Genomic DNA, 11,803 nt, shown 5'->3' with positions numbered 1-11,803 from the left:
GTGCTCCTTTTTCAACCCCTTTTCAAGACAACACTCAATTTCTTAATCCCCTTTGCACGACACTCCATTTTTAACCCCTTTTAAAGACAATACTCTTTTTTTGTAACCCTTTTTCAAGATATTACTCCTTTTTTCAACCCCTTTTCAAGACATTACTCCATTTTTTAAACCCCTTCACAAGACTCTCCATTTAAAACACCTTTTCAAGACAAAACTCCATTTTAAACCCCTTTTCAAGCAACACTTCATTTTCAAACGCCTTTTCAAGACAACACTCCATTTTCAAACGCCTTTTCAAGACAACACTCCATTTTCAAACGCCTTTTCAAGACAACACTTCATTTTCAAACGCCTTTTCAAGACAACACTTCATTTTCAAACGCCTTTTCAAGACAACACTTCATTTTCAAACGCCTTTTCAAGACAACACTTCATTTTCAAACGTCTTTTTAAGACAACACTACATTTTCAAACACCTTTTCAAGATTTTGGAACACAAACACAAACTCCTATCTATGTACAGTTGTTTATTTACAAGGAAATGTACAGTCAGGCGTGTTTCATCATCTTGGTGGGTGACGGGAGGGAGACGAGGTTGGAGATCTGCTGCATGGAGTTCTGGGTGTTCAGTCCCTTGAAGGATTCCTTGTCTGAAACAATCACATTTGCTACAGAAGATTATTTACACTAACATAATATAATCCTTTAAAACGACTTTGTACTGACAAATTTTCTTATACATCAACTTGGTTACTTTTGTAAGACATCCTTTCAATTTCTGCTGTCTTATATCTTAACTAAATTTCATAATTTCCTGTGATCATAAATATATTTCAAGGCAAACAATGACCCTTGTGTATTTACAGATGAGAGTTTCTCAACCCAAGTACTTCCTGAAGCATTAACTCTTTTATATCAAGATAAATATCATATAAATAATAACAAACTTGTTATCCAGTTTAAAAGATAAGAAATAAACTGCAAGTGTTTCCTTGACACCTGATTGGCTAACGAAGCAATTATTTTTGCGTTTATGTTTCCATAAACCAACACAAAAAAGGCCATGCTCAATAGCGGATTACTGTTTCCTTATTGGCTAATAATAGAGTGGGAGGGGCTTAGCTTGAATTATTGGGCTGATCGATGTCACATCTTCTGTATATTATGATTACAATAACAGTCTGTGAAGTTACTATTGTTGAGTTATTTAATATAAGACTTCAAAATTATTTTGGGATTATGGGGGTGTAGACGTAAAAACCAGTGTTTCAAAAATATTGAAGCCAATTGTTAAAATACTTACACAAGAGTTGTGTTTGCTTTTCCTCCACACAGTCGGCCATCTTGTTGGCTCTCTCAAGCAGGTGAACATTCTTACAGTAGGTCTCCATCTGAAACACAACTGGCCATGATTAATTACTGTGCATAAGTCGGTATCAACAATAATTAGTTGAGAATCATAGTATTTAATATTTATAGGTTATGTCCATCTCAGTGGTTAAACAGGCTTTCAGTCTGCTGCCAACTCCTGCAGGGATTCCAGGTTCAAATCGGTCTCCAGCAACTTATCTGTGCCCAAGGGGGCCACTGAATGGATCTGGAAAATATACAGCCTTGACCAGACAATCTGTGATAAATATCACAAGCAACGTCTCACACAGTCAACAAAGTCACCAAGCTTGAGAACCCAGTCTATTTTCCATTTTCCTTTCTTGAAACAACAAGCATTGGCTATTGCTGAAATAACGGCCCCCTCCCACACGGGGGAACCAACATATAGGGTTATTATAACCCAGACTCTGCTTTAGACTCCACACCACTCTGGGACAACATGTAGAGTAGAGGAGACCTATTATAACTGGGACTCCTGAACTCGGGGACAACATATGGTGTAGAGGAGACCTATTATAACCCAGACTCCTGAACTCGGGGACAACATATGGTGTAGTAGACCTATTATAACCCAGACTCCTGAACTCGGGGACAACATATGGTATAGAGGAGACCCATTATAACCCAGACTCCTGAACTCGGGGACAACATATGGTATAGAGGAGACCTATTATAACCCAGACTCCTGAACTCGGGGACAACATATGGTGTAGAGGAGACCTATTATAACCCAGACTCCTGAACTCGGGGACAACATATGGTGTAGAGGAGACCTATTATAACCCAGACTCCTGAACTCGGGGACAACATATGGTGTAGAGGAGACCTATTATAATCCAGACTCCTGAACTCGGGGACAACATATGGCGTAGAGGAGACATATTATAACCCAGACTCCTGAACTCGGGGACAACATATGGTGTAGAGGAGACCTATTATAACCCAGACTCCTGAACTCGGGGACAACATATGGTGTAGAGGAGACCTATTATAACCCAGACTCCTGAACTCGCGGACAACATATGGTGTAGAAGACCTATTATAACCCAGACTCCTGAACTCGGGGACAACATATGGTGTAGAGGAGACCTATTATAACCCAGACTCCTGAACTCGGGGACAACATATGGTGTAGAGGAGACCTATTATAACCCAGACTCCTGAACTCGACAACATATGGTGTAGAGGAGACCTATTATAACCCAGACCCCTTAACTCGGGGACAACATATGGTGTAGAGGAGACCTATTATAACCCAGACTCCTCATACAGACAACACAGAGTGTAGAGGAGACCTATTATAACCCAGACTCCTCATACAGACAACATAGAGTGTAGAGGAGACCTATTATAACACGGACTCCTCATATAGACAACGCAGAGTGTAGACCTATTATAACCCAGACTCCTGAACTCGGGCACAACAGACAGTGTAGAGGAGACCTATCATAATCTGAACACATGGGAACAACACACTGGGTTGAGGGTACGTATCCTCACCCAGACTCCCCACAGAGGGACAACAACATATAGGGTGGAGGGGATCTGTTCTCACCTGAAGGGCACACTTGTTGAGGTTTGTCTGTGTGGACTGGATCAGGTCCTGGTAGTCCGGACTCGGCTTCATGTAGCTGCCCATCGCTCGTGTCTTCACATCCTCAGACAGAGACACGGCCTTCAGCTCAAGGTTTTCATTTTTCCTTGCAAACAACAGAAACGACAAACATTAAATACAACAAAAATACCCCCACCCTCTACCCTTCTCCAGGTAGGTGTACATACTTGTCTGAGGCCTCCTTGTCCACCTTTAACTCCCCCAGCAGAGTGTCCCTCCCCTCTCCCCAGGTAGGTATACATACTTGTCTGAGGCCTCCTTGTCCACCTTCAACTCCCCCAGTAGAGCGTCCCTCCCCTCCCCAGGTAGGTATACATACTTGTCTGAGGCCTCCTTGTCCACCTTCAACTCCCCCAGCAGAGTGTCCCTCCCCCTCCCCAGGTAGGTATACATACTTGTCTGAGGCCTCCTTGTCCACCTTCAACTCCCCCAGTAGAGTGTCCCTCCCCTCCCCAGGTAGGTATACATACTTGTCTGAGGCCTCCTTGTCCACCTTCAACTCCTCCAGCAGAGTGTCCCTCCCCTCCCCAGGTAGGTATACATACTTGTCCGAGGCCTCCTTGTCCACCTTCAACTCCCCCAGCAGAGCGTCCCTCCCCTCCCCAGGTAGGTATACATACTTGTCTGAGGCCTCCTTGTCCACCTTCAACTCCCCCAGCAGAGCGTCCCTCCCCTCCCCAGGTAGGTATACATACTTGTCTGAGGCCTCCTTGTCCACCTTCAACTCCCCCAGCAGAGCGTCCCACCTCACACTTTCCTCCTCCAGCCTGTAGCAGAGACCAGTGTTAGACAGGACAAACACTGAAGGGCTTCACTATGTATCTGATCTTAAAACATTTGCAAATGTACAAACAAGATGACAAAATCATTCATATGACCTGACATTTTTGTACAATTGTAAATCAATAATGTTGAATTTCTAACTAGCTTTCCTAAATTTACACTTTCACAATAGGTTAATTACTTTGGCACCAACAACATACCCTGCACTCTTTTGAACTTGTTACCAGCGAAACTCAAATACAATTTACAAATATTCTTGAATAACAGACTTTTGTTCAGTATTTGCCTGATGTATGTATATAGTTTCAGAAAGAAATATTGAACAGTTCAAGAGTTATTTTCCAGAAACTGGCAGACACAGACAGAGCCATATTTCTTTATCCCTGCAAAAAACAACAACAGTTTGCAGTTTTGGTAATGGATAACTCCAATGATATCTCTATCACCAGCAGAAGACTTGTCAGCATGATGGAAATATTTCTCTCTTTTCTATATTTTTAAATCTTTCTATTGTGGCTTCAAATTTTGACGCTGATCAATCAATATAGCAGATGCATAGTAGAGAGAATGTGTTGAAACGTGCACGTGCTACAATTTGATCGAGATATATCGCTGAGTACCCTATTTTCGAACAGCCATATAGAAAGTGATTTTGTTTCATTAAAACGAGAGTTGCCCATGTTCGGCCCGTCAACATTGGGTTCATGTGAAGTACTGTACACCATCTGTCAGAACAGTCCCTCGTCATTCAGAATATTGGAATCCGTGCCATGATGAAAAGGAAGTGAGTGAGTGAGTGAGTTGGGTTTAACGCCGCTTTTAACAGTATTCCAGTTATATCGCGGCGTGTCAGCTTAATGTGGGAGGAAAGCCCGAAGTGATGCAGGTCTCAGACGTTTACCACTTCGGTGAAACCCACGAGCACGGGTATGGTGCTGACAAACCTAGAAACATAATCGGGGCGAACCGGGATTCGAACCCACAATCATAGGTTTCTGGCGTGCCCAAGGGATGCAACTCTGCACATCGAATCGCGGCGCCTTAGACGACTGGGCCATCCATCCATGAAAAGGAAGAGTGGAATAGTGTGAACATTATCATTTGACAAATATTCATATTTTGTGACTAGGTTTCAAACTTTCAATAACTGTTTGAGTTTTAATGTCAAAGTGCAAGAAATATGTTGCGGACTGTGCGCTAAAACAGTCTGTCCATTCATGAAAAGTACCAAAGCAATAAGGTGTTCGAAAATATGTGACGTCACTCAAGTGCAGCGGAAGTTTACAGACCATGCAAATGAGGTCAATCCTTTTATAGAGGATTGTTTTTCTTCGGAATGGAGCTGAATTATATTGTTGAGCACATCACCTCCGGGTGTGAGGCAGAATTTGAGTATTGATTCGCTCATACCTCGAAATATCTACAATGCCATCTTAACTGTTCGAAAATAGGGTTCGTCAGGATACATAAGCATTTGTAGGACAGCTTGTGGTTACACACAATGCAGTTTAACACTCACCTGTTCATATTATGTTCAATTGCTGCTATATTGGCATTGAAATCTTCATTCAGTGGGTTAGGAAGTTGTCTGCAAATTAAATGACACAAAATGATACATAGAGCAAAGTTCTGTTGAATTCCTGCTTGGATCTATATTATGTGCACCATTTGTCCTGCACACAAGGAAACTGTGCATTTCATGTAGTGTGTATTGAAGAAATGCAATAAAATTCCTGATTGTATCACTGGTGATACCAGTCATTAAGTCTGCCATTTAAGTGAGTGAGTGGCTCTAACGCCGCTTTTAACAGTATTACAGTACATCATTGCGTGTCAACTTTTAATAATGTGGGAGGAAAGCCCAAAGTGATGCAGGTCTCAGAGGTTTACCACTTTGGTGAAACCCACAAACATGAGAATGTTGCTGACAAACCGACAATCACACGTTTCTGGCATGACCTAGGGAAGCAACTCTGCATTTGAAATTGTGGCGCCTTGGACGATTGGGCCACCTTGCCCCCGTGTCATGGTAAATAATTTACACAATGATATCAATTAGTCATTTACAAAATATTGCCAGGAAGTTATCTCTGGAAATAAACAGTGTTAGGCATGGATTCAGACACCACCTGTAGTAAACTGTGTCATTCAAGAAACTACTTGACTGTTTGAACTAAGACAAACCCATTGATGATAAATCCCCATTACTGTTAAACAAGCCTAAGAAAAAGCAGCGTCAATAAGAGACTTGTATTTAATACAGAATATCTTCACATCATAAATAGGTAGCAACTCACTGCTTCCTGGAGCAAGCATGCTCAAACAGATCCTCGTCCTGGAGGCGGGAGATCACCTCACTCCCTTCTTCCTCGGCTGCAACCAGAGGTAGGCAGTGAGTGAATCAGTGAAATAGGGCATGAGAGTGGGAGGGTAGGTGGGTAAGTGGGAGGGTAGGTGAGTGGGAGGGTAGGTAAGTGGGAGGGTAGGTGAGTGGGAGGGTAGGTAAGTGGGAGGGTAGGTGAGTGGGAGGGTAGGTAAGTGGGAGGGTAGGTGAGTGGGAGGGTAGGTGAGTGGGAGGGTAGGTGAGTGGGAGGGTAGGTGAGTGGGAGGGTAGGTGGGTAAGTGGGAGGGTAGGTGAGTAAGTGGGAGGGTAGGTAAGTGGGAGGGTAGGTAAGTGGGAGGGTAGGTGGGTAAGTGGGAGGGTAGGTGAGTAAGTGGGAGGGTGGGTAAGTGGGAGGGTAGGTGAGTAAGTGGGAGGGTAGGTGAGTAAGTGGGAGGGTAGGTGAGTAAGTGGGAGGGTAGGTAAGTGGGAGGATAGGTAAGTGGGAGGGTAGGTGAGTGGGAGGGTAGGTAAGTGGGAGGGTAGGTAAGTGGGAGGGTAGGTAAGTGGGAGGGTAGGTGAGTAAGTGGGAGGGTAGGTGAGTAAGTGGGAGGGTAGGTGAGTAAGTGGGAGGGTAGGTAAGTGGGAGGATAGGTAAGTGGGAGGGTAGGTGAGTGGGAGGGTAGGTAAGTGGGAGGGTAGGTGAGTGGGAGGGTAGGTAAGTGGGAGGGTAGGTAAGTGGGAGGGTAGGTGAGTGGGAGGGTAGGTGATGGGCAATCGAGAGGGTTGGTTAGAAGTTTCAACCCGTATTTCAGGGGTTTCACAGCATGTCAACTGGATGTTGGAGGAATATGACACAGGTCTCTATATTTACCATGTGAAGCACATTATCACAGGGATATGTAGAAAGACAAGGGATCGTAACTGAGGAAAATCAAGGATCCTAAGCAATCAGAGATTCACTTAGGGATGCAACTCTACTGGCCCAACAATAATCTATTAAGCCAGTGAGTGAGTTGCTTGGTGAAGGGTAAATGAAGGGGAAGATGAAGGGGTAAACATTGCTGAACACTACAACAGAAATTCTGTCACCAGTCTCTATCACTTCATCTGGTTTTCAGGCATATTTATCTATTTCATTATAAAAACTGGCAGAATCATTTTCTTCAATCCGTGTGGTATTCTAAGGTAAGTACAGCGACATCCAGACAGTTTTATACTTTGTTTGTTTGTTGTTTAACGCCGCCCTCGGCATTATTCCAGCTATATGACAGCGGTCTGTAAATAATCGTGTCTGGACCAGAAAATCCAGTGATTGACATCATGAACATCGATCAGCGCAGTTGAGATCGATGACATGCATCAACCAAGTTAGCAGGCCTGACCACCCGATCCCGTTAGTCGCCTCTTACAACAAGCATAGTCGCCTCTTTCGACAAGCATAGTCGCCTTTTACGGCAAGCAAAGTCGCCTTTAACAGCAAGCATAGTCGCCTTTTACGGCAAGCATGGGTTGCTGAAGACCTATAGTTATATACCAGTACTATTCAGACATTCAATATATATGTCATTCTATAAAATGGTAACTGGTTAAACACACAATTCGACTGGCAGAAGCACCATCCCAGAGTAATGGTGATTCCGCTGTACTTTCTGGGAAATCAAGAAAGTTGTAAAAGAAGCACTATACAAACCGCTAACTCGGAACTTGTCAAACCAGTCTTCGCCTTTGAACTCTTTTGCTAAAGTATCCACAGTATACTGAAAATCATAAAACATGAATAACCATCCAAAGGAAACATTATATTGACAGAAACAATAGTCACCAGTTTTTACACCTGGGTTCGGGTTCTTCTGGACTAATTTTCCATTCTAAACCATTCAGTTTCCTGATATTTCTTCATAGAAATTCACAATGCCTAGTTTGATCAAGGCAACAAGCAAAACATGTTACATGCTTGTCGTAAGAGTCAACTAACAGGATCGGGGGGGGAAGGCTTGCTGACTTGGTTGATGCATGTCATCGTATCCCAATTGTGTGGATCGATACTCATGATGACAATAACTGGATTGCCTTGACCACATTTGATTATTTACAGACCGCCCGATATAGATGGAATATGGCTGAGTGCAGCGTTAAACACCAAACAAACAACTAGATTCTCTTCTACCACTTGCTTGTATGGGACATGACATGGAGAAGACATGGAGACATGGCAGAGATGGTTCACAAAGGCTGATTTGTCAAACTTCAAATCAAAACTTCTTCCCGAGGCAAGAGAGTAAACTGACTTAAAAAGTCCAGTTTCCACCCTTGCCGAACTAGGCTGGTATTATGGAGTTACATTTTGGCTGGACTAATGAGTAGGCATAGTCCAATTGAAATCACGCACCGAAATCGAAATCCAGTTCGTAAACAGATTTCGTGCAGATTTCGGTCGATTGCAGGATTTGCAGAGCATGTGCACTGCCAACTCGTTATCAGCAGATATTTTCCAAATCTTTTCATGTTTTTAACCAAGGTGCTCACGGGATTTGATGCATTTCGCGATGTAAGACCCGTTTTATCACGATATAGAACTTGATCATCGATCAGATCGTCCTGACTGGGCGCCACCATTTTGTGTGAAGCAAATACAAGTGATACGAGAGGTGGAATCTGATTGGTCCATAGGAGAGGTTTAGAAGGGACATAACTAGTCATAGCCACTGGTGGCGCAACGATCGAGCCCAGGAATTCCAGCCTAGTTTGGCAAGGGTGGAAACTGGACTTTTAAAGTCAGTTAACTGTCTAGCCTCGGGAAGATGACTTCAACATGTTCAAGAGAAACATTTGTTTCCTGCACATTTTCACAATGTTTGTTCTGATTTTATCTCTGACGTCTCCAACATGTCTCAAGAAAATCAACTTCTGTCAAAGACTTTCATGAAAAATAATAATCGGAAAAATGCTTGAGAAACTGTCAATCCTGCCTGCTAAGGGACACAACTCTAATACCAAGGTTACCACTGGGCCCTCCCTTGGCATCCCCAGATGAAGATATGTATTAGCAGTTTACCTGAAGACAAAGTCGAGTTAGTTTTGCAAGTCGATCTTCTTTTGACAATTCCTTTTCCACCATCCTGTGTAAATCTGTAAGGAAAATTGACTGTGGTAAAGGATTCATTTGAAATTTCATGTTTAGTCTGCACAGTGTAAATGTGAATTATTAACTAAATGAATACTGTGTGCGTTTACCAGAGTTCCAGATAACTTTTTGAGCGATTGAGTTTTTACTAGAAGGTTTCTATTCTAATTGAGTTATTACATTTTTCATTGGGTAACAAATATTTTTCACTCATCTCTTCATCACTCTATTGGGTTTTTCCCAAAATGAGTAAGCATTTTGAGATTTCAACAACAAAAATGAAATAATGTTCTAGATGTATATAACGGTTCTAAATATAGGCTTGACTCAGAAAGGAAATTAGTTCGTAATTGTGTTTCGGAAATTAGCTCTGTTGTGCGCATGCTGAAAAAGCAACATTGGGTATTTACGCGTGCTGTTTTCAAACAAGTGAGTTTTTCATTTAATCCATGTTTCTGTACACAAGTCAATTGAATGTAATTGGGTTTTGAATAGTTATTGGGGGGATTTTATGCATATACGCAGCTAATCTGTAGCTCTGATTTATTCTATCAGATAGTCTGTGGCACACTTCACATTAGACTACGTGTATAATAATATATTCGCAGGGTGTTCTACTTAGGACGTGTTCAACTGATGATGTGTTATGTTCCTGACCTTTAGCTGATGACACATCTCGAGAGAGCAGAGACACTCTATTAGCTGTGAAGCTAGATCTTCTCTTTGTCTTGGTCTTCTGTCCACTCATGGCTCCACCTTCATCAATCAGTTAACATAAACAACTGTAAACAGATGCCATAGATTTAGTGTTTGATTTTAAGCATGAAAGTCAAGAGTGTCAAGGGGTCATGAAGGTCATAACAGTGTTCCTGTTTACCGGTATTAATCAGGTTTTTATACCAGTAAAATTAGATAATTCATGTGACTTCTAGTCTCTGTGGACCGGCAAATAGAGTACCTTATAAAAATCTTTGTGGTTAAAACAAAACATGAGCAATATTCATATTTGTATCTTTTTTGAACGAGGTCAGCTTATCTGTCACCATCAGGGTTTCCCATTGTCTATTTTTAGTACAAGGAAATAACATTTTGCCTTGCTTCTAGGTTAAATATATATTTGTAGTGACCTAGTCTCGAAATATTAAAAAAAAAGAGAGAAAATTGTGACTTTGAGTGAATGACGTGTAGATCTAACTAAGTTACTGCAGAGATGACGTCATTGCATTGAACATGATGTTGAAGGAATTAAAACCAGGTAATTTTCATACATTTATTTATTTGTTGTAAGCTGGGACTGACAAAAATTGGGGGGACTGGTAAATTCTAGAGTTTCAAAAGCCAGTGGGAACACTGAATAACCTTACAATATCATAGCAGTAAAACTCAAGGACCACCCTAAATTACCACCACTGTAAATATCATTTAACAATGTTCTACAACTAATGATACTTTTATATGAACAATCTAGAGTATATTTGCTTGAGACCAGTTATCGCTGAGGACCAATTATCACCAATCCTTTACAGCTTGCACATGATCCAGATAATAAAAAATGGAATTTGTGTAACTGAAGGGGTGCGCATGATTATGGCATGTGCTGATCAGACAATGTCGATAACTGGTACAGTTGGTCGATGGGAGAGTACACTTTTCCACTGTTTTTATTCTCCTTATATTTCAGAAATCAACTCAAACATTTTCCACAGACAGAAATAATCACATTTGCTCATACTTTCACAAAAATCAAAGCTAGAGAAATAGACAACTTTATACACTGAATATTTCAGGAATAGACAAAATGGTGATAAATGGTCGATAAAGTACTGCGGTAGGGGGTCTTTCTTTCATTTCTAAATATATCTTTTAAACTTTACCATGAAGAATGCATCATTTTGTACGCAACATAAGAAACCCCATTCCTTTTGAAAATGATATTTGTTCTGACCAAATAATCTCCAACATTGAGCATTGCGTGCCTTGACATACAGTATAATGTAACAGTAAAATAAACATGGACTCGTGGTCAGAGCTCTGTGTTGACAGTGCGCGAAAATTAGACCCTCCATCGAATATCGACCATGTTATAAAATCAGTGATGCTTATAATAGATCCATCGCTGTTATTTTTAAAGTAAGACGTTTTAGATGGAGGGCAATCTTCAGACAACTGCACGCAATGTTGTTTCATGCGATTTACCATATAATCTTCCGTGGAGATTTGTGTTTTCGCGTACTTTTCAAAAAGTCAAATCTGCCGCCATTTTGTGGTTCTCTTAAAATTGGGATGAGTTTGCAACCGAAATAGGATTTATCAGAGGGAAGTGAAGGATTCTTTGGTGTTTATGGTGTAGAACTGTCTAAAATTAGCTAGATTAATGTCAGATCCTATTGAATGAAACATTTAATTATTATTGTCTCTATCAAATGAAGCACTTTGAAGGACAATCCATGTTTGATGCCATAACTCTACACGAAAGTGTCAAATGCGAGAGGAAAGCCCAAAGTGATGCAGTCCTCGGACGTTTACCGCTTTGGGGGATTGCCCGAAAGTCGGGCCGGACCAGCGG

At 41.6% G+C, this 11,803-nt stretch overlaps 1 protein-coding gene across 1 annotated transcript; it reads right to left on the bottom strand.

The window, feature by feature from the left end:
• Nucleotides 1–549: 549 nt before the first annotated feature.
• LOC139459064 (uncharacterized) lies at nt 550–11,501 on the bottom strand. The gene is made up of 10 exons (XM_071240506.1): nt 11,434–11,501; nt 9,895–10,019; nt 9,169–9,242; nt 7,804–7,870; nt 6,088–6,163; nt 5,310–5,378; nt 3,703–3,774; nt 2,948–3,092; nt 1,304–1,391; nt 550–650 (listed from the first exon to the last, which is right to left on the bottom strand). Exons 2-10 carry the CDS (start codon nt 9,983–9,985, stop codon nt 550–552), a joined length of 783 nt encoding a protein of 260 aa, XP_071096607.1. The 5' UTR covers nt 9,986–10,019; nt 11,434–11,501.
• Between the last annotated feature and the right edge of the window lie 302 nt (nt 11,502–11,803).

This window comes from Haliotis cracherodii, unplaced genomic scaffold (genome assembly GCF_022045235.1).
Source record: "Haliotis cracherodii isolate W230 unplaced genomic scaffold, xgHalCrac1.p SCAF_13, whole genome shotgun sequence".
NCBI lineage: Eukaryota > Metazoa > Mollusca > Gastropoda > Lepetellida > Haliotidae > Haliotis > Haliotis cracherodii.
This window is presented reverse-complemented; position numbering and strand designations above follow the sequence as displayed.